General features: G+C 41.8%; 2 protein-coding genes across 31 annotated transcripts in view; one reads left to right on the plus strand and one right to left on the minus strand.

Annotated features, from left to right (window-relative positions):
- Positions 1-21,960, minus strand: part of LOC138746189 (chemokine-like protein TAFA-2) — a 266,704-nt gene that overhangs the window by 221,093 nt on the left and 23,651 nt on the right. For 4 of the 7 annotated variants that reach the window (XR_011346783.1, XR_011346780.1, XR_011346789.1 and 1 more), the window contains exons 2-4: positions 15,827-16,005; positions 8,491-8,910; positions 2,783-2,859 (exon numbers count right to left, since the gene is read on the minus strand). The gene's annotated coding sequence lies outside the window, so the exon portion shown is untranslated. Of the gene's footprint in view, positions 1-2,782; positions 2,860-2,887; positions 2,968-3,301; positions 4,025-8,490; positions 8,911-15,826; positions 16,006-21,960 lie in introns of those variants that run through there. The other 3 variants (XR_011346781.1, XR_011346782.1, XR_011346785.1) reach the window with 3 other exon arrangements.
- On the plus strand, positions 426-14,474 carry LOC138746186 (uncharacterized). Of its 24 annotated transcripts, XR_011346758.1 has the most exons (6): positions 426-560; positions 4,482-4,595; positions 5,387-5,444; positions 6,262-6,447; positions 13,161-13,293; positions 14,064-14,474. XR_011346758.1 is itself a non-coding variant. In XM_069904187.1 (3 exons), the coding sequence occupies exons 1-3, from the start codon at positions 4,003-4,005 to the stop codon at positions 14,424-14,426; spliced, it is 636 nt and encodes a 211-aa protein (XP_069760288.1). In that variant the 5' UTR covers positions 3,880-4,002; the 3' UTR covers positions 14,427-14,474. The 24 variants fall into 24 exon arrangements, 1 of the variants encoding a protein (XP_069760288.1); XR_011346769.1 differs by lacking the exon at positions 6,262-6,447; XR_011346757.1 differs by lacking the exon at positions 5,387-5,444.

The raw sequence follows: 21,960 nt of genomic DNA on the forward strand, positions 1-21,960 counted from the left end.
ACCAATGTAAATGTTACCAACTACTGCAATAAACTATCGTAATCTATATTTTCACTGGTAAATGGGTAAGTTAGAATTGGTTCTCAAGGCGCGGTGATGTATATATAACAAAGGCACCACGACTATTTTGCCTGAGTTTTGAAATATTGCTCCGTGTATTCCATTTTACAATTGCACTCGCGTTCTGTTAGCCTTGGCCGGTTGGAATCTTTGAGTTCCACAGTTAAAGTCGGGCAAAGGACTGGGAAGGTCTGTGAAGAAGAAACGACCCGCCGCCAAGCGCTTTATCTCCACCTCACAACCGTTGGGGCGTCTTTCACTTTATCACAGAATCCTGCCCACGCAAAGAATTGTTACTTATCTGACGTTACATCCACGATTTGCTACTGTTGGGCGCGGGGGGGGGGGGGGGGGGGGGACTAAACAAAGGCAGCTGCTCATAAATCTCCAACATGAGCAAGTCCTCTGAGTTCCGTGGTTCTCGACCCTTCTCTTCCCTCCAGTCACATGCACTTTAGGTAATCCCTTACCTAATCCATAGGTGCTCTGTGGTAAGTAAGGTGAGAACCACTGTTTTAAACTATTGGAATCGTCTCAGTGTGGATACATCCCAAACCATCCGTTCTAAAAGCCAGCTCTAACAGTTCTCCACAGCAGTAACATCCCAGTTACAGAGCGAAAAGAACCAGTGGTCCTCAACCTCTTTCTTCCCACCTTAAGTAATTCCTTACTAACTATAGAACACCCAAGACATAGGATATGAACGAATGAACCATGCGCGTCTACGGTCAAAAGCTAATCCTTAAGTTTTTCTTTTCAAGGATGTTGACATGGGGGGGGGTATCGCTTCAAAGTGAGACGTTGGTGTTACTTCCGACACTGATACTTCAATCAACTCCTGTACATTTTAACGGCTTTAATCATAAGCAATAATATAATTTTAGCTTGGAATAAATTATTTCTGAGCGGCTTTCATGTTACAACAGGGGTGGGGGGGGGGGGCTGGAACTGAGATTCAACCGTTGTGCTACTTTCCTTTGTCAATGAATCTCTTGCAATCTCTTGTACAGAGCACTGGCGCAAACTAACCAGGGGTTTGGGGACGAAAGTGTGGAACTAAATGGAAAGCCAACCGGAGGGACTGCGCGGAAAGATTCTCCTAGTATTGCAAACAGGGTGATAAAACGCAAACATTCCTCGGATTTCCCCATATACTTTCTACAGCTCTTCCCCACCCCACCCCATCTCCCAGTGCTGTGAGGGGGTAAATGAATATAAGACGAGAAAGAGTCAACGCTGAGAAAAGGAAGGAGGTAGAATCTATGGGCAGACGAGTGAACAGCTAAACAGGAGCAAAGGCGATATGGGGGAGGGGGGGGAAGAAAGAAATAGCGCACGCTCAAGTGCAACCGATGACCCAAGTAAATCAGTCGGCTCCTGATTAGGTCAGTGAGACCATCGCCACAGTGCGAACCTGACCCAGCGCTGCCGGAACTCCTGGCCCACGATCAAGATAGCTAAAACATTCAGGCGTCTTATTCTAGGAAGGCTGAAGCCACAGTGCGCGTGCGTGGGGGGGGGGGGGGGGGCTGCATGTTGGTCATGCATACCTTTCGATTAAATCGCCTGGAATTTGGACTGGAGTCAAACAATTCACGTCTGGGCTCTAATTAAGGAAATGGGGAACATTCGTTTGGACAGTCCTTGCAACGAGCCAGTACTAGCTTTGCAGATTAGAGCTAGAATCTGAGGACTTGATTTTCAACTGCTCATCCCGCTGCCTCCGGGTCTCGATGATGGAAATGTGTTTTTAATGTGAAGATCTTTGGCGTGAATTTGACTGCTCGTTAATCGTTCTCACACAGGATCATACACCCTCAAATATGCAGTCTTCCAAACTCCCACCCCCTCTCTCTCACGCACACACTTTCTCTCACACACCCCCACCAGTTTTCTACACACATCTGCAAATATGTGCTCATTCACACAAATACTCCTCCGCAAACAGTTCCACACAGACCTTACACAAAACCACACATACCCATGCAAACATATCCACGTATTACCACACGCATATACGGCCACACAAATCCATTCAGAATCGACATGGGCTTGCAGATTGCTACAGATAGCGGGAGAATGGGCTCTCATCCTTCCTATGGAGTCAAGGGGACGCATTCTCGTGTGCGCGCACACACGCCACATAACCTAAGGTAGTCTCTCTCTCCCCCCACCCCCCTCTCACACACACACACACCTTTCACAAGTCCATACTTCTACACTTTCCCACAGAAACAAAAAGCAGTCGCTGGCAAAATATTTTCATAACCACAAACGGTTTTGCTCTACTTGTACGCAAAAGCAGCTCACACTTATCGCACCTCACGCGGGACACTGGCTGAGGGATACTGAGGAATTAGTTAACCGCATAATATCCCAAATTAACCGAGCGAGAGAGAAAAACTACAAGATCATTCCTTTTAAATTTTTTGAATCGCATTAAACATTTTCCCAGGAAACGCCAAACAGTAGTAAGTTTCCCATCATCGGCTTCCAATTCCCCCGTCTTAATTTCATGTCGATTTCAGTCCTGCCTTTTTACCGTTCCTTCTGTCCAACGAGTTTTCCTTTGGCGTGATCCCAAATGTCTTGGATCGTTATTCAGTTTGAGGATTGCAGTTGCATGAAGCTCTCTGTCCTCCCGTGACAACTGAGTGAGATGCAGTTTTTTTTTAATGGCTCAACAATCCTTTCTTAATACAACATCACTGTTATCACCTACCTGCAGCCCCTCCTTCCAGGAGAGGGTTACCTATCATCCACCTTTACGTTAAAGAAGTCTCAGTTCCTCGCTGCATTCTGAAAAGGAAGGGAAAGGGGAAATCACCTCCGATCCAACGTTAGCAAAGTACAACCCGTTTCCAAAAGCGCTTCACTACAGAGCTGTCTGTTTCGCCTCCCTCTGCATCTGCTCACCTGAAGAACTCACACACACACACACACACATATATATATAAAACACACACATACACAGTCAGAGAGAGACACACTCACAGATTCATATACACATAAAGACACACAAACCTTGGTTAGTCCCCTTTTCCTTCCCACCCCGCCCTTCCCCAAGCCCCATCCCGAGAAGCTGGCTCTCACTATTTCACCGATCCGGTGGAGAGGACTTGGCCCTAGCATCAGAAAGCAAGCGCCACTGGCAGCTTCCCTCTCACATTCCATCTCTGATGTGTTTGCTTTCTTCACCCCATCCCCCCACCACCCCACCTCACCAACACACACACCCTACCCCTTTTAGGAAAGTCGACGACTGGTCAGATCGATTCACCTCCAGGAAATCTGTATCCATGTAGATCTCAATTTTCCCCCCCTCCAATTGAAGGAAACCTGCCGCGAAATAGCACGTCTTCCTCCGATCGCCCACCAGTTTCCAATTGTCCCGTCACGGCGGTCCTCTTTCTCTCTTTGCCAACTGCGATACGGCGGGCATGCTCTAAGGAACAGGGGCCAGTTCCTCTGCCGTCTGGTCAGTAAATGCACTGTACACTGGCTGATCCAGCGACTGTCACACCTCTCCGATTCTTATCTCCGGTCGATCAATTAATTAGGTGATACCTTTCTGATACACCGCGCTAAGGCTGAGTGTCACTCGTGCTGTCACCAACGTTGCTGGAGCGTTCCACTCAGCTTCATACTTTAACGTGGAGTCAAGAAGTAAACCCGTCAAACTCAACCTGATCCTAACAGAAACTACAACACAACTAGATTATCTATAGAGTCCATTCCCAGCCACCAGCGAGTAGCACGGAGTTACAAAAATATATTTGAGATATTGCTCCATATCTTAAATCTGATTTTTCTTTAATTTCCGATTTTTTCTTCCTCAATTGGTTAGAAATAGCAATATTATCAGATTCCCCAACTATGTATATTTTGTAAAAATTGGAGCCATGTTTCTGAAACTGAAGGTTCTAAAATAAGGCAAAAATAATGAGAAATGACCTGAATCGGGTTTTATCACTGTGTGTTTTGAAGTTCTGTGTCGTCAACAATGCGAGAGGGTGTCGGCGATTCGAGGTGAGTGGGCTTACGGAGAGCCTGAGTGATGGTTGAAATAATACAAGGTCTCTGTCTCCCTCAAGAGTGCAAATGTGGCTTTACAAGCCTTCGTTGAAAGCACAACCAGCGAGAGGGACTGCTGCCTCGATAGATAACACTTCCTAGGAAGACAGATTGAAAGGTTCTTGATTAGCCAGGACATCAAAAGGAGATGGGCTGAGTGGGACAGACTAGGTGGGCTGAATGGCCTATTTCTACTCCTATGTCTTAAGGTCTCAAAAAGACTTCCTCTGAACACCACTGTCTCCTCAGGTGAACTGTTAACCTCACCACCATCAAAATGCAGTGGAATATGTTGTATGTATTGTGTATGTAAATACGAGGTATTCAAATCGCAAATATATTTGTAGATTTGAGATCCAATTGACGGTCCAGGAACCATGGCATGGAAGAAGAAAAGAGCTCCAGAGAAGAGGCATTTGTTTAAATTGAAATCTACCATCACCTACTTTTCATCAGCTAAGGTGGTAGTACTCCGATTATGTTATTGCAAGAGAGTGCAATTTAAAGTCATAGGGTAATCCGCCCTGGAAAGAGGCCGTAAGGCCCACTATACCCTAGATCAGAGTGCATGAAGTCTAAGGAGAGGGTAATCAAGATTCAAGATTGTTTTATTGTCATGTCATAAAACAAAAAATGTGATATTACACGAAATTTCCTTTGGTAAGGCTGACAAAAATTGGCTATCAGCAAAAATTGCCCGGAGCCCCTTACAGTCAGAGGAAAAAGCAGTGAGAGTTACTGAATGTTAATGGCTTTGCATCCAGTGCTCCTGCAGCCTCCACAGCCACACAGCCTTCAGCCTGCACCATCAGCAAACCGAGCTCCAGATGCTCAACTCTAATATGAATTGGAAGTCTCTAGCACCCTTTCGCATCTGGTACCTCTTCAGCCAGTCTCCAGAAGTTCGCAGCCTGGTGTGAGTCCCTTGACTGCAGTCGCCAGCAGCCTGCAACCTATGTGGTTACCTCGCCTCAAGTCACCAAGGCCCCACTGCCTGTGTGTTCTTCAGCCTCAGAGCCAGTGCCAGATTTAGGCACAAGCTGAACAAGCTACAGCTTGGGGCCTCAAAAATATATTAATGTATGTTAAAACTATTATTAAAATTACATTTAAGTATTGTTTCCAGGCTATATTATAATTTATGATTGAGATCAAGCCAACCAAATGATAAATATGTAATCAGTAAAAGCGTTCATTTGAAAATACTTTGTATTATAATTTTTTTAACAAGAGGCCTCCATGCTTTATACAGCTTAGGGCCTCGTCCAAATCTGGGACTGCTCAGAGCCTCTCACTGGTCCACCGCCAAGGTCAGTTTAAGGAGAAGGTTTGATGTCTAAAGGGGGGTATGAACTATAAAGAAATAGAAGGGGAGAGTGAACATAGATGGAGAAGGGCTACTTTGAAGAAGGCCTCAGGCCTGAAACATTGGTTATGTATCTTTACCTCCCATGGATGTTGCCTGACCTGTTAAGTTTCTCCAACTCTTTTCTGCATTTACCTCAATCAGACTATTTTATTTCACTCCTGGGATCATCGTTGGGTTGTTTTCTCTGGAGCAGAGACTGAGGGGGAACTTGATAGAAGTTTATAAAATTATGAGAGGCATTGATAGGGGAGGCAGTCAGGATCTTCTCCACAGGGTAAAAATGTCACAGAATACAGGATAGGGGGGGGAGGGGGTGGCAATTGAAAGGAGATGTCAGAGGTAAGTTTTTGTTTCCCTCCTCAGTGGTGAGTGTCTGGAACAGGGCACCAGAAGTAGTGGAGGAACCAGATATTGCAATAGCTTTTTTTAAAAAAGCTTCTAAATTTCATTTTAACTTAGGCATACACACAGTAACAGGCCCTTTCAGCCCACGAACCCATGCCGCCCAATTGGCCGACAACTCCTGTTACGTTTTTAAGGGTGGGAGCACCCAGGGAAAACCCACACATTAACATGTGTTAACATCTCCTTGGTGCCAAGGAAGTTGCTTTCTCCACCTCTCTTTATTTGGTTGGCAAGCTCACCTTAAACAAGCTTGATAGTATGCAATCATCATTGAGTTTAGGGAGATTGCATCTTTACATTTTAATTTTGTTTTAAATTTTTAATTTTAAATTACATTTTTAAATTAAATTTAGGCATGCAGCACAGCCACAGATCCTCTCAACCCACAAGCCCATGCCACCCAATTACACCCAAATGAGTACAGCCCCCTATGCTTTGAACAGCGGGAGGAAACCGGAGCACCCAGAAGAAACCCATGCAGACCTGGGGAAGAACATACAGTACAGACTCCTTACAAACGGCGCCGGATTCGAACCCAGGTACTGACTACTGGTGCTGAAATAGCATTGCGCTAACTGCTATGTTAACCGTGCTGCCCATTTCCATTACATCTCAATGGAGATCTGTTAGCTGCTGTCAATCCTCAGCTTGGAGCTGCATCTCAGCACTGAGGCCACACCATTCAGCTCCACCTACCCAACACGAGTTCACAGGCAAACCGCACATTGAGCCACAGGCAATTCATTGCCGCGGGAATGCAGGCCAAGGGCAGGGGTTCATGCCAGTCAGCTGACACCGTGCCGTGCCAACCCAACCACGTATCCTTGGCATACAAAAGTGTTCCAGACAGGAAGATCAAGAGCACTCCACCATAGCGTTCTCTGTGGGATAGCTTGAGCAGCATACCTGTGTACCAGTCTATTCAACATGTAATTAGTGGATGAGAATTTATTGCCATATGCCATCTCAAGTACTTAGATGTTAGGGATGAAGTCGCTCCAATGAATGTTGAGGATGGAGCGGAGACAACGCTGGTGGAAGCGTTCTAGGAGCCATAGGTGATGCCTGTAGAGGACCCATGATTCGGAGCCGAACAGGAGTGTGGATATGACAACGGCTCTGTATACACTTATCTTTGTGAGGTTTTTCAGTTGGTTGTTTTTCCAGACTCTTTTGTGTAGTCTTCCAAAGGCGCTATTTGCCTTGGCGAGTCTGTTGTCTATCTCGTTGTCAATCCTTGCATCCGATGAAATGGTGCAGCCGAGATAGGTAAACTGGTTTACCGTTTTGAGTTTTGTGTGCCCGATGGAAATGTGGGGGGGGCTGGTAGTCCTGGTGGGGAGCTGGCTGATGGAGGACCTCAGTTTTCTTCAGGCTGACTTCCAGGCCAAACAATTTGGCAGTTTCCACAAAACAGGACGTCAAGCGCTGAAGAGCTGGCTCTGAATGGGCAACTAAAGCGGCATCATCTGCAAAGAGTAGTTCATGGACAAGTTGCTCTTGTGTCTTGGTGTGAGCTTTCAGGCGCCTCAGATTGAAGAGACTCCCATCCATGCGGTACCGGATGTAAACAGCGTCTTCATTGTTGAGGTCTTTCATGGCTTGGTTCAGCATCATGCTGAAGAAGATTGAAAAGAGGGTTGGTGCGAGAACGCCATTGTTTATGGAGAAGGGAAAAACCCAACACCCAACCCCAACCAACCAATTTTCCCCTGCAACCGCTGCAACCGTGTCTGCCTGTCCCACATCGGACTTGTCAGCCACAAACGAGCCTGCAGCTGACGTGGACATTTACCCCTCCATAAACCTTCGTCCGCGAAGCCAAGCCAAAGAAGAGAAGAAAGAAGAAGAAGACACAAGTACAGAAGATAGATACACCAACATTAGAATTTGTTGCAGCACATATATGTGCGAAATATAGCAATACAATAGTATAATATTTATTTGGTAAGGTGGTTTATATAGATGTTTATACTGTTACACTGTCTCAAAACAACACATTTCATGACTTGTAAATTCTGAATCATTATATTTTAAAATTTCAAAATAAATTTATTCATAAAATAGATAAGCATGAGTGGCATAGCTGGCGTAGTGGTGAGAGCCAAGCTGTGACAGAACCAGCAATCGGGACCGAGGTTCAAATCCCGCACTGTCAGCAAGGTGTCTGTACGTTCTCCCCGTGTTTTCCACAGAGGCTCTGGTTTTCTCCCACATTTCAAAAATGTACAGGGGGTTGTAGGTCAGTTGGGTGTAATTGAGTGGCGCAGACCCACGGGCCGAAAGGGCCTGTTACCGTGCTGAATGTCTAAATTTAAAACTATGTAAAAGAAATGAGCACAGTGCAAGGTCTTTTCACATTTGTAGCATCATATCCACACACATGCACAGGAAATGAGTGCTAAGTCCTTTCTCATTCATCGTATCATATTTGTTTGTACATTGTTATTGTACATTGTAGTGTTACCCAGTTATTGCTCCATTACCACCAATGTGCCACCACCCCCTCTCCCCAAGTTACTCCCCCTTCTATTTCAGTATTTCTTGTGACCAAATTAAATACATTTTTACTTGCACAATACCTGATATAAACTAAAAATCTTTCTTCTTCTTTGGCTTTGCTTCGCGGACGAAGATTTATGGAGGGGTAATGTCCACGTCAGCTGCAGGCTCGTTGGTGGCTGACAAGTCCGATGCGGGACAGGCAGACATGGTTGCAGAGGTTGCAGGGGAAAATTGGTGGGTGGGGTTGGGTGTTGGGTTTTTCCTCCTTTGTCTTTTGTCCGTGAGGTGGGCTCTGCGGTCTTCTTCCAAGGAGGTTGCTGCCCGCCGAACTGTGAGGCGCCAAGATGCACGGTTTGAGGCGAGATCAGCCCACTGGCGGTGGTCAATGTGGCAGGCACCAAGAGATTTCTTTAGGCAGTCCTTGTACCTCTTGTTTGGTGCACCTCTGTCTCGGTGGCCAGTGAAGAGCTCGCCATAGAACACGATCTAAAACTAAACTAAAAATAGCAACTAAATTATTAGAGAAGTTTGAAATCATCATCATTCAATATAGTCAAAATCTTCTGGAATTCCAAAATAATCAGAATACACCATGAAACTGAAAAAGAGATAATAAATATCATAATTCAGACATCACACTTACACCTTCAAGCCATACACATTCTTACGTTCAAGCTGTAATTTCTTCTACCACAATTTAATATCTATCAGAAAAGTCCACATGAAATATATTTTATTTATATGCCTTTCAGTCTGTTGGTTGAAGCACAGAAGTATTTATTATGATATGAATGTGCTGAGGGTGATTGGTTGTAATTCAATCTGTAAATGTCCGAATGGAAAAATGTGTGAAAATATTGTGCATGTATTTATTTAGAAAGTGATTTAAATCATTGATGCTTTTCTATTGTTCTTTTCTTAATGCAAAAGAAGAATTTTGTAACAATGGAAATAAAAACACCAACATATTTTCAAATATCATAATTAAGGCATTGTATTTTTATTTTGTTAATCAGTGGATAGAGTCATGTTTTAATTGGAGTGCCTTAGCCTCCTCTGGAAGCCAGTCCCAGAATTACGATTTTGACCCAGAGCTATCAATCAATGGAGATAATTTTAACTTTGCACCATTGTGTAAAATGGACATAAATTACATCCCCATGAATTTTATTTCAATTGAGGTCAAAGCACAACCGTGAATCTTGCCACTTTTATTTGAAGTAGCATTTTGATTTTTTTATGACTAACTGCAAGCTTACTTATTTGGTACATGTAGATTACACCTCCATCAATCTTCTTAACATGGAGCAGGAATGCTTCAATACTTTGTGGTAATGGTGACTAATTATTCACAAAACTATTTTCAGAGGAGCTAGAGGTAGGGAGAGGGAGAAGAGAGAGAGAGACAGACAGACAGACAGACAGGAAGAGAGAGACAGACAGATGTACACAGAGAGAGAGATGCATACATGTGTAAGGGAGCGGGTGATGGAGTCTATAGGATGGTGGAGAAATTACCCTCCCCTTCACCACCATTTCCTGCATTTTGTATCCATTGATGACTGATTTTGTCACAATATCTCCTCACACTTTGAATTCGAAACAAACAATGCAAGAGCATGGGAAGTAGGGAGAGGGGTTGTCCAAGGCAGAACTCAGCACGGAATCTGAGAAGGACGTACTCTCTGACAACATAAATGAAGCACAAGATTGGACATTGATATCGGTTTAAGGAAAAAAAAAGTGAAAGCTGTAATGTTTTTATCCAGCAGCTGAAAGGTGGAAGTTCCTGACCCAGGCAATTTAAGAAGGAAGATCACCAGATCTTGGAACAGCATCTTCCTTCCCAATGAGCTTCCATTTGGAAAAAAAATAGCAGTGTTTGCAACTTCAAACCAGACTGTATGTCAACTTGGAGACACCTGGCCATCAAATTTAAAGTCCTCTCACCTTGATGGATCAATGTCAACTGTGGACATATCATTCTTTTACAATCAATAATGACACTCAAGAACATGAAAGGCTCGACCTCTATAGAGGCAACACCAGTAATATTTCATCAGGGTCAACTTATTTTTTTCAGCTCTGCACTTTCAGAGTTTTGGATAAGTCAGAATCACCTCTTAATCATCTGCTGAGCCCCCTTTTCTCGCATACATAGCATTTCTATCCATGCATTGACTCATGTGCAATGCAAGGAACCTTCTCAACTCAAAGTGGAAATATTTCCATCATGCATTGATAGATGATGAACACTAATTGATTTGTCGATGTTGGAGACATCTTTGCTTTCCTTGTATACTTTATTTCATATCATGTAAAACAATAAAATGAACATGTAAAACTTAATGATTCAGAGTTCACTATTTTTCTGCAAAATATTTAGACACTTTTGCAGTCTATTCTTCCAAGTTAGACATAACCTTGAGGGGTTGCAGATTCCGGGCGAGCAGCAGGGAACCAGAAACAAGCACTCTCCTCCACATTGAGGAAACAGCAGCGGACCAGAGAGGGGATCAGTGGCTGAAGGACCCACACAGGCTGCGGGCTGCTGGAGACTCAGGGATCAAAGGACCCACGCAAACTGAAGGTTTCCTGATCGTATCAGAGGTTTGGATCTGGAGCTCGAGTGGCCGATGGATGGAACAGGAGTCTGTGCGGCTGCAGAGGCTTTGAGAGGTCCGGAGGCGAATCCACGACGGATACTCAGTGATTCTGAAGGGACTCACATTTACTTCTCCTTCTCTTACTTTAAGGGGCACTGGACAATGCTCATGGCAACTCTTTGTCCGCTTTACAGCAGACTTAAGGAAATTTTGTGTAATATTACATTTTCTGTTTTAAAAGAATCTTGAAGAAAATGAGGATTTCTTCGAGGGAAGACAAAATGTCCATCATGTGCAAACACAAACAAAGCAAAACAATGTTAGTAGACTGAGTGATAAAATGCAAGAAGCCAGATTAATATCATTCAGATTAATCAATGGACTAGTGTGGAGGGAAAACGTCAACAATTCCTGCCAAAGAATACCAAAGCAAAAGACATTTTGAATTCTTGATCCCTTGCTTAGAAAAAGATCAGTTTTCATTACCAAATTAGTCCACTCAACATGAAGAAAATCCTCAGCAGTAAAGTTTGTCAATAGCAATAGCCCCACATAGGATGGTGGAGAAATTACCCTCCCCTTCACCATCATTTCCTGCATTTTGTATCCATTGATGACTGATTTTGTCACACTATGAATTCGAAACAATGCAAGAGCATGGGAAGTAGAAACAGGAGTCAGTCAGGTTCCCCTCAAGCTGGCTCCATCATCTTTTAATCATAGCTGATTCCTTGCTTTGCCCTTTTGCCATATCCTCCCATTTCTTTAAAAACACGACGCTGGAGAAACTCAGAAAGTCAATCAGTGTAAACTACTTTATAGAGCAAAGATAAAGATACATAACCTTTCAAAATATAGGCAGATGCCTTTACACACACACACACACACACACACACACACACACACACACAAACATATGTGTATATATTTATTGAAGACATACACCCCTATTATGTGCATGTGTGTATCTGAGGTGCCTACAAGCTCACACCAAGACACAAGAGCAACTTGTCCGTGAACTACTCTTTGCAGACGATGCCGCTTTAGTTGCCCATTCAGAGCCAGCTCTCCAGCACATGACATCCTGTTTTGCGGAAACTGCCAAACTGAAGAAACACACAAAGATCAGCGTGTACAGAGCCGGTGTCATACCCAGGCTCCTCTTCGGCTCCGAATCATGGGTCCTCTACCGGCATCGCCTATGGCTCCTAGAACGCTTCCATCAGCGCTGTCTCCGCTTCATCCTCAACATTCATTGGAATGACTTCATCACCAACATCGAAGTACTCAAGCTGGCAGAGTCCGCAAGCATCAAATCCATGCTGCTGAAGACCCAACTGCGCTGGGTGGGTCACGTCTCCAGAATGGAGGACCATCGCCTTCCCAAGATCGTGTTCTATGGCGAGCTCTCCACTGGCCACCGAGACAGAGGTGCACCAAACAAGAGGTACAAGGACTGCTTAAAGAAATCTCTTGGTGTCTGCCACATTGACCACCGCCAGTGGGCTGATATCGCCTCCAACCGTGCATCTTGGCACCTCACAGTTCGGGGGGCTGAACCTCCTTTGAAGAAGACCGCAGAGCCCACCTCCCTGACAAAAGACAAAGGAGAAAAAACCCAAAACCCAACCCCAACCCACCGATTTTCCCTTGCAACCGCTGCAACCGTGTCTGCCTGTCCCGCATCGGACTTGTCAGTCACCAACGAGCCTGCAGCAGACGTGGACATGCCCCTCCATAAATCTTCGTCCACGAAGCCAAGCCAAAGAAAGAAGTATATGTGCATATGTGTATATGTGCATGTGTGTATATGTGCATGTATGTATTTATAAGTGCATGTATGTATATGATGAACTGCCAGAGGAAATGGCTGAGGTGGATATAAGTATGACATTTAAAAGGCGTTTACACAGGTACTGGGATAAGAAAAATGAAGAGAGATATGGGTCAAGTTCAGGCAAAAGGGACGATCTTAGATGGGCAACTTGGCCAGCGTAGACCAGTTAGGCCAAAGGGTCTGTTTCTGCGCAGTTTAACACTGACTCATATTATCCACCAAGCCTTCAGCTGGCAGGGCCCTAATCTCATACCCGAGCCAGGTCCTAAAGTCCCATGAATTTACTTTTGTCTCCTCCTTTAAGGTGACTCTTCAATCAATCCTTTTTCTGAAGCTCATCTACACTAACATCTCTTTAGCGTATTGTCCTTTGAAGAGGCTTGGGAGATTTTGCTGCATTAAAGGCTGAGTACAAATTGCGTTTTTAATGCATTGAAGTGAGTGTTCACATTATTGGCAAAGAGATAGATGATTCCTAGCTTTCAGTTCCTCTCTGCCTTTATTAAATTCACATGGTGATGCCTTATCATCCAATAATATCAATGGTCATTATCCAACAACTGGAATTTCTTTTCAGAATATTCAGATGTGTTATAATGAGACTTGAGTAGATTATCAAAAAAGAGAATCCTTCTCAGCAAAGTTTAATTCCCATCTTGATCCTTTGCTGCCACAGGGAGTCTCCAGTGCTATTACTGCGAGGCTGAGGTATCAAGGACAGTAGAATCAGAATTCGTTGTCTTGAACAAGTCACGAAATCTGGTGTTCTCAGCAGCAAACATAGAGCAAACATTCATATAAAACCACCTTTACAACAATAACTTTTTTTTTAAAGTGCACTTAAAGAAAGGCAGTGTCTGTGGTCCATTGTTTTAGGAATCTGATGGCAATGAGTGCTCATCTTTAGGCTCCTTTATCTTTTTACCTCGATAGTAGCAGAGTGAAGAGAGCGTGGCCTGGGTGGAGGTGGGGTCTTTGAGGATAGAGGTTGCTTTATTAAGACACCACCTCTTGTAGATGTCCTTAATGGAATGAAGGCAGGTGCCCGTGAAGTGGACATGTGAGAGAGAGAGAGAGAGAGAGAGAGATAAAAGGTTACAGGGAAACATGGGAGAATGGAAAATCAGTGCTGAGGTGGAGACAATAGACAGCTTTTAGTTCTTGGGGAAGTACCTCCAATGACCTTTTGTGCTCCAACCCCATCCAGGTGATAGTCAAGAAAGTGCAAAAGGGCCTTCACTTCCGCAGAAGCCCGAGGAAATTTGCCACGCCCCTCAACAAGTTGTACAGATTCACCGTCCTGTCAAGATGCACCATGTGGTGCAGGAATTACTCTGCCCGAGATCACAGAGTTGTAAATGCAGCTCAGAGCATCACACAAACCCCTCTCCCTTCCATTGACCCCATCGACACTTCGCACTGCGTCAGAAAAGCAACCAACACATTCAATGGCTCATCTACTCCACCCACGCTCTCTTCTTCCTCCTTCTGTCAGGAAGATTCGTGGCTGCGAGATCACGCACCACCAAATTCCAGGACAGTATCATTCCCACTGTTATCAGTCTCCTGAACCACCCTCACGAGTGAAATAAAATTGCCTTTGCTCGATTTCAATTGATCTCTCTGTAACTGTGATCTGTGTTTTTATTGTACTATGTATGGGTTTACTAGTTGGATTAAATCCAAAACAAACTTTCTCACTGTAATGCAATTTAATTTTAATTTGAAGGTTGTCCTGACTGCCAAGGATTTGAGAGTAATTTAATGGTAGTTAAATAGTTCCAACACAGAGACATGTAACATGTATTTGAAGCAAATTGTTACATTTTTAATTTTAAAGAGCCAATTGAAATGTACCAAATCTTTAAAAATAATGTTAAATTAAATTAAAATACCATATATACTCATGTAATAGTTGAGTTTTTTGCACCAATTTTTCAGGTCAAATTTGGGGGGGGGGGGGGCATCAACTTTTACACGGATACTACTTTTGACCACAGGAAGTAACTGCATTGTTCAAGGTGTCAGGAGCTCGGATGGACGAGACCAGGTGTGGGAGCTCAGATGGGTGGGAAACCAAGGTGTGGATCCATGGTCGGGGCATCAGGAGCTCGAATGTTTCAGGTGATCAGAGCTTTGGGCTCTTAGACATGCAGGCGGTCGAAGCATCTGGAGCCTAGGTGAGGGTTTGCTGTCAGGCAGCCAAGTTTGTTAACAAGTCAGGCATTCTCAGGCTTGACGGATGAAATCAGACTTATGGACTTCTAAATGTCTTAACATTGCCACCATTGTTCATGGGTATGAGCCCCAATGAAATCCCGGTTGAACATTTTCAACATTTGAACGCATGCAATGAGAAGCATTTTCCCATGCACTTCCTGAAAGGTCAAAGCAGGTTTACACATTACATTCAAATGAGAACCAGCACAAACCTGAATTTAAAAAAATAGCATATGGAAGAGAATTAAAGTGGAAAGTTCTCCCAGAGAAGAGATGGGCCGAATTAAACTGGACATTTTCCCCCCCAAAAAGTTGATTCCTGAAAAAAGGGATTATGATAGACATTTAATTTTATTTAGACATACATCATGGTAATAGGCCATTTTGGCCCACGAGTCCGTGCCGCCCAACTTACACCCAATTAACCTACACTCCCGGTACGTTTCGAGAACCCCTGACAAAAAACCCCTATATGTTTTGAAGGGTGGGAGGAAACCAGAGCATCTGGAGAAAACCCAGACATGAGGAGAACATACAAACTCCTTACAGACAGCGCGGGATTCAAACCCCAGTTCCAATTGCTGGTGTTGTAAAAGCATTGCACTAACTGCTACGCCAACCCCGCCGCCCTTCAAACTGAACACAAAGATAATTTCAGATTTGCTGCATCACATAGGAAGTTGGAGAAACATTATTAACAATATTAACTTTTACTGACTTTAATTGCATCATTGTGTTAATTCAACTGACCTAAAAATGTTTTGCTGCCAATTTTCGTTTGTACTCAGCATCTGATGCCTCTCAAGAGTTGGCTGGCAATGATGGATTCCAGTTTCCCCGATACCGTTTTTCCATGGTCACAGTGTCCTGGTGAAACCTTTCACCGTGTTCATCACTGACTGCACCGACATCAAGAAATCCAAGTGTGACTGCAGAAAATGAATGTTCAATGACACGCTGCACTTCATGGTATTGTCTGCATGAAGTAGACTTAAAACATGACAGGAAATCACAATAATAGGTTATATCTAAAAAAAGGTACATTATAGGACATCTTTAAAGGTCCTATAAAGATCAACAGCACAAATCCATAAAATACACCCATGAGTTTTCCAGAAGCAAAATCTCCAGTCTAATTCCTCACACCTTCAATTGTCAAGGTAGTTGACTATCATAGAACCTTCCTGATTGAATACTTTCTGCTTGTAAGCTCCAAAATACAGTTAGTGGACGAGGATCTTCACCATCATGAGTGCTTGACCCTTAGTTTGCTGAACACTTGATCTTCTGCGCAGGTGGGCATTCACCTCCCGCAAACTGAGGATTTCCTTCTGAGGAGCAAACCTTTTGCACTGTCTGTGAATACTCAGGCTAACAGTGCCATAAGAATGATACATTAGTTATTTACACATGACCATGGAGATGGCTAATGGATGTTGCAGAGGTATTATCACGAGGCACTCTGACTACTTTCATTTATAATGTATCCGAGATCAATGAAGTCACGCAGCCTTTCAAATGCATTAAGCTTAAGCAAAAAGCTCACTTGCACTTTGTGTCCCGAAAGTGCAGAGAGGACTGGAATGGCTAAGTAATACTCTCTTATAGAAAAAGAGAAACACTAAGACACTAACAGCTCAGTCCGAGGACAGCCATAAGGGCAGAGAAAATTGATAGGGTATGAAAGGATAGATCACATTGGTCTCACTAAGGGATGTGCTGTATTTTGAACATGAGGAGGGATTTATTTATGTTATTTACATTTATGCAGCCCCTTATTCCTATCCTATGAAACACCTCAAAGATATTCATATACAGTGAAATGCAGGAAACTGCTGTTTGCATACACTGCATCTACTTTGCAACAATGACACCAAAAACCCTGGCAAATTTCTATAGAGGTGTGGTGGGAAGTGAACTGACCAGCTGCATCAGGGGTATGGAAACACTAATACCCCAGAGCATAAAGCCCTCCAAAAGGCAGTGGACTCAGCCCAGGACATCACAGGCAAAACGCTCCCCATTCATGAGTACATCTACAGGGAACATTGCCGCTGACCCACACCGCCCAGCACAAGGTCTGTTCTTACTGGTGCCATCAGAAAAAAGGGTAAATGCCACAAGACTCACACCACCAGGTTCAGGAACAGCTGCTACCCCTCCACCATCAGACTCCTCAACGACAAACTCAATCAGGGACTCATTTAAGGACTTACTTGTGCACTTTATTGATTTTCTTTTTGTTCTCTCTGTATTGAAGTCAGTCTGTTTACATTCTTTATCTGTTTAAAGTTCTTTGTTTACATGTTTACACTGTGTACATTTTTTTGGCATTACCAATTAGTGGTAATTTTGCCTTGCCCGCAGGAACAAAAGGAAGCTCAGGGTTGTATGTGACGTCATGTATGTACTCTGACAATAAATCTGAATCTGATAATATATTGCAAATGTCAATTAATCTGTTTTTTTGAGGGTGGGGGGGGTAGATCTTTGGATGAGGAACGTAGGCTGCGATACCAGGTGAATTCCAAGCTATTTTATTGAGATGACATTTTTGGCTCAGGGATATGAGCCCCTTTTCCACTGGCCCCCCAGTTAATTGGCTGTGTAGTGTCCTGGGATAGGAAGCCCTTTGTGCCGTTTCCACTGGGCCATCCTTCACTGGGACACTAATTGCTTTTCCACTGAACAGCTCATCGTCAGGGATCGGAGTGTTCAGCCTTCAACTGGAAATGGACAACTTTCTGCTATCCCTTTTCCACCGTTTTCATCAGTACGCCAGCGTCAACAAATGCCAGGGACATGAGATGGGTGGAGGCAGTTAATCCCTGGTGTGAAATTATGTCATTCGGACAGTGTTCCTTTTCCACTGGACCCTGTTCAGGTAAATGCCCAGTTAATTCCTGGGACAAGGAGCCAGAGGAAAAGGGCTAATGAAATCCCAGATGGAAAAGAATACGAGAAGGGACCTTCAATAATCAACAAACATCAACTATGTTATGTAGTATTGTTATTATAGTAAAAATTTGACACTCTAACACAGGTGTCAAAAGGCAAGATTAAAATGGGGATTTAAAATGAGCAAGAGACACAGAGAGACAGGTGGAGGTCGAAAGATTGAGGGAGGGATTCCAGGAAATAAGCTAGTAAATATGTGGGTTTGAACAGTAATAAAAATCAGGAATATGCAGAAGGCGAGATGTGGAGAGGTCACAGACCTTGTAGGACTGGAGGGGGTTTCAGAAATGGGGAAGGATGAGACAATTCTAGGATTTGAAAGTAACCCAAAAATTTGAACATTCATAATTAACATTTTTTTTAAACTACAAGTTCATTATGGGACACACGGATAAAGGGAGTTAGCAAAGTTTAGGACAATGTCTGCAGGAAGAATCTCAGAGTCAGTGTAATACAGAACAAAAATAGGCCCTTCAGCCCATCAATTGCTGCTCCATATAAATCAAAGTTCCCAGTGCTTGCTCAGCAATTCAAAGGCAAGTCCTAAAGCTTCATAAATTTTGAGACATCACCATTGCCAGGATAAAATATCAAGTGGCTAATTTTTGCCAGCTGATCAATATCATTCTGCCATTTAAGACTATTCTCCTCAGTTTCAACAACACCAATTTTCATATTCTTTGCAACTTTATTAATCATACCTCATATAAAACCATCCAAGTCTCATAACAAACTAGCAAGGGCATTGCAATCACCCACAATCTTGTGGAATGAAGAAAGAGTCTGGAGAAACTAATTGGCCAATATTACCCAATCTCCTGCATTTTAATATTGTTCTTTAGAAAGCCATGAATTAATTCTGTCTGCTTCTACACCAGAATCATCATCCATGCTTTAAAGACATGACGAAATTATTATCCGTCCACTTAAAGAAATGTTGATACTTTATTCCACAACCTTGCCTCTCTTTACTCATTCATAGTTCACAAGGTCAATTTTTTTTTCATCAAATCACCTTTATTTATCGTTAATCCCATGCTCGCATTTCTCTTTTTTTTTAAATTTTTTATTTTTCACACCATAAACCACATTGACCATGATGCATACATTTTCCTTTTCAAATATATACAGTGCCATTTTCTAACCCCCCCTCCCTCCTCCCATCCCACCCTCCCTACCTCCCCCCCATCCATTTAAAGTACAAAATCTAAGATACATTAAACCAGTCAAACAATGTTGTCATTCAATAAAAATAAACAAGAAATTCCACTGAGTCATTTCTTTTCATTTCCTTCTCCTTTCGTTAATTTAGGTAGTGAATGTCCCCGGTAGGTTTTCTCTATTGTGTTTCATGTAAGGCTCCCATATTTGTTTAAATATTTCAATATTATTTCTTAAACTATATGTTATTTTTTCTAATGGAATACATTTATTCATTTCTATATACCATTGTTGTATTTTCAAATTATCTTCCAATTTCCAGGTTGACATAATACTTTTTTTTGCTACGGCTAGAGCTATCTTAACAAATCTTTTTTGTGCACCATCCAAATCAATTCCAAATTCTTTGTTTTTTATGTTACTTAGGAGGAAGATCTCTGGATTTTTTGATATATTGTTTTCTGTAATTTTATTTAATATTTGGTTTAGATCTTCCCAAAATTTTTCTACTTTCTCACATGTCCAGATTGCATGAATTGTTGTTCCCATTTCTTTTTTACATCGAAAACATCTGTCAGATACTGTTGGGTCCCATTTATTTAACTTTTGAGGTGTAATGTATAGCCTGTGTATCCAGTTATATTGTATCATACGTAACCTCGTATTTATTGTATTTCTCATCTTTCCAGAACATAACTTCTCCCATGTTTCCTTTTTTATCTTTATATTTAAATCTTGTTCCCATTTTTGTTTAGTTTTACCATTTGTTTCCTCATTCTCCTTTTCTTGCAGTTTAATATACATATTTGTTATAAATCTTTTGATGATCATTGTATCTGTAATCACATATTCAAAGTTACTTCCCTCTGGTAAACTCAGACTGCTTCCTAATTTGTCCTTCAAGTAGGATCTCAATTGGTAATATGCCAGAACTGTATCTTGAGTTATATTGTATTTATCTTTCATTTGTTCAAAGGATAATAATCTATTTCCTGAAAAACAATTTTCTATTCTTTTGATCCCTTTTTTCTCCCATTCTCTAAAGGAAAGGTTATCTATTGTAAAAGGTAGTAACTTATTTTGCGTCAATATTAGTTTTGGTAATTGGTAATTTATTTTATTCCTTTCTACATGAATCTTTTTCCAAATATTGAGTAGATGATGTAATACTGGAGAACTCCTATGTTGTACCAATTTTTCATCCCACTTATATATGTGTTCAGGTATCTTTTCCCCTATTTTATCTAATTCTAATCTAGTCCAATCTGGCTTTTCCCTTGTTTGATAAAAATCTGATAGGTATCTTAATTGTGCGGCTCTATAATAATTTTTAAAGTTTGGCAGTTGTAAGCCTCCTTGTTTATACCATTCTGTTAATTTATCTAGTGCTATCCTCGGTTTCCCCCCTTTCCATAAAAATTTCCTTATTATTTTCTTTAACTCCTTGAAGAATTTCTCTGTCAAGTGTATTGGCAATGCCTGAAATAGGTATAATATCCTTGGGAAAATGTTCATTTTAATACAGTTTATCCTTCCTATTAGTGTTAATGGTAAATCTTTCCAATGCTCTAAATCGTCCTGTAATTTTTTCATTAGTGGATAATAATTGAGTTTATATAGATGGCCGAGATTTTTATTTATTTGTATACCTAGGTATCTTATTGCTTGCATTTGCCATCTGAATGGTGATTCCTTCTTAAATTTTGAGAAATCCGCATTATTCATTGGCATTGCTTCACTTTTATTTGCGTTAATCTTGTAACCCAACACTTCTCCATATTCCTTCAATTTCTTATATAATTATTTTATTGATAGTTATGGTTCTGTTAAGTATACTATAACATCATCCGCAAATAAACTGATTTTATAATCCTTGTCTTTTATTTTTATCCCTTTTATATTATTTTCTGTTCTTATCAATTCTGCTAGTGGTTCTATAGCTAACGCGAACAATAAGGGTGATAGTGGGCATCCCTGCCGTGTTGACCTGCTTAAGTTAAATTGCTTTGATATATATCCATTTACTGTCACTTTCGCCAATGGCCCCTTATATAATGCTTTAATCCAATTAATAGACTTCTCTGGTAAACTGAATTTTTGCAATACTTTGAATAAATAATTCCATTCTACTCTGTCAAAGGCCTTCTCTGCGTCTAAAGCAACTGCTACTGTTGGCGCTTTACTCCCTTCTACTGCATGAATTAAGTTAATAAATTTACAAATATTGTCTGTTGTGCGTCTTTTTTTAATAAATCCAGTTTGGTCTAGATTTACCATTTTAGGTACATACTCTGCTAATCTGTTTGCTAATAGTTTAGCTATTATCTTATAATCTGTGTTAAGTAATGATATTGGTCTATATGACGCTGGTGTGAGTGGATCTTTCCCTTGCTTTAGTATTACTGTAATTATTGCTGTTTTACATGAATCTGGTAAGCTTTGTGTTTTATCAATCTGGTTGATTACTTCCAGGAGGGGAGGAATTAATAAATCTTTAAATGTTTTATAGAATTCTATTGGGAATCCATCCTCTCCTGGTGTTTTATTATTTGGTAATTTTTTTTATTATCTCTTGTATTTCTACTATTTCAAGTGGTTCTGTTAATTTATTTTGTTCCTCTATTTGAAATTTTGCTAGTTCAATTTTAGTTAAAAATTCATCTATTTTGCCTTCTTTCCCTTCGTTTTCAGTTTGGTATAATTGTTCATAGAATTCTCTAAAGTTTTCCTTGATCTCCGTTGGATTATATGTGATTTGTTTGTCT

Source organism: Narcine bancroftii, chromosome 11 (genome assembly GCF_036971445.1).
Source record: "Narcine bancroftii isolate sNarBan1 chromosome 11, sNarBan1.hap1, whole genome shotgun sequence".
In the NCBI taxonomy this organism is placed as follows: Eukaryota; Metazoa; Chordata; class Chondrichthyes; order Torpediniformes; family Narcinidae; genus Narcine; species Narcine bancroftii.

Bases quoted from the DNA above. Each gene is read 5' to 3' on its own strand.
- LOC138746186 (XM_069904187.1), top strand. From the start codon at position 4,003: ATGAGAAATGACCTGAATCGGGTTTTATCACTGTGTGTTTTGAAGTTC. The intron at 4,090-6,261 runs GTGAGTGGGCTT...AATTAAATTTAG, and splicing joins GAGGGTGTCGGCGATTCGAG to GCATGCAGCACAGCCACAGA. The intron at 6,448-14,063 runs GTACTGACTACT...AACCCCATCCAG, and splicing joins GGCGCCGGATTCGAACCCAG to GTGATAGTCAAGAAAGTGCA.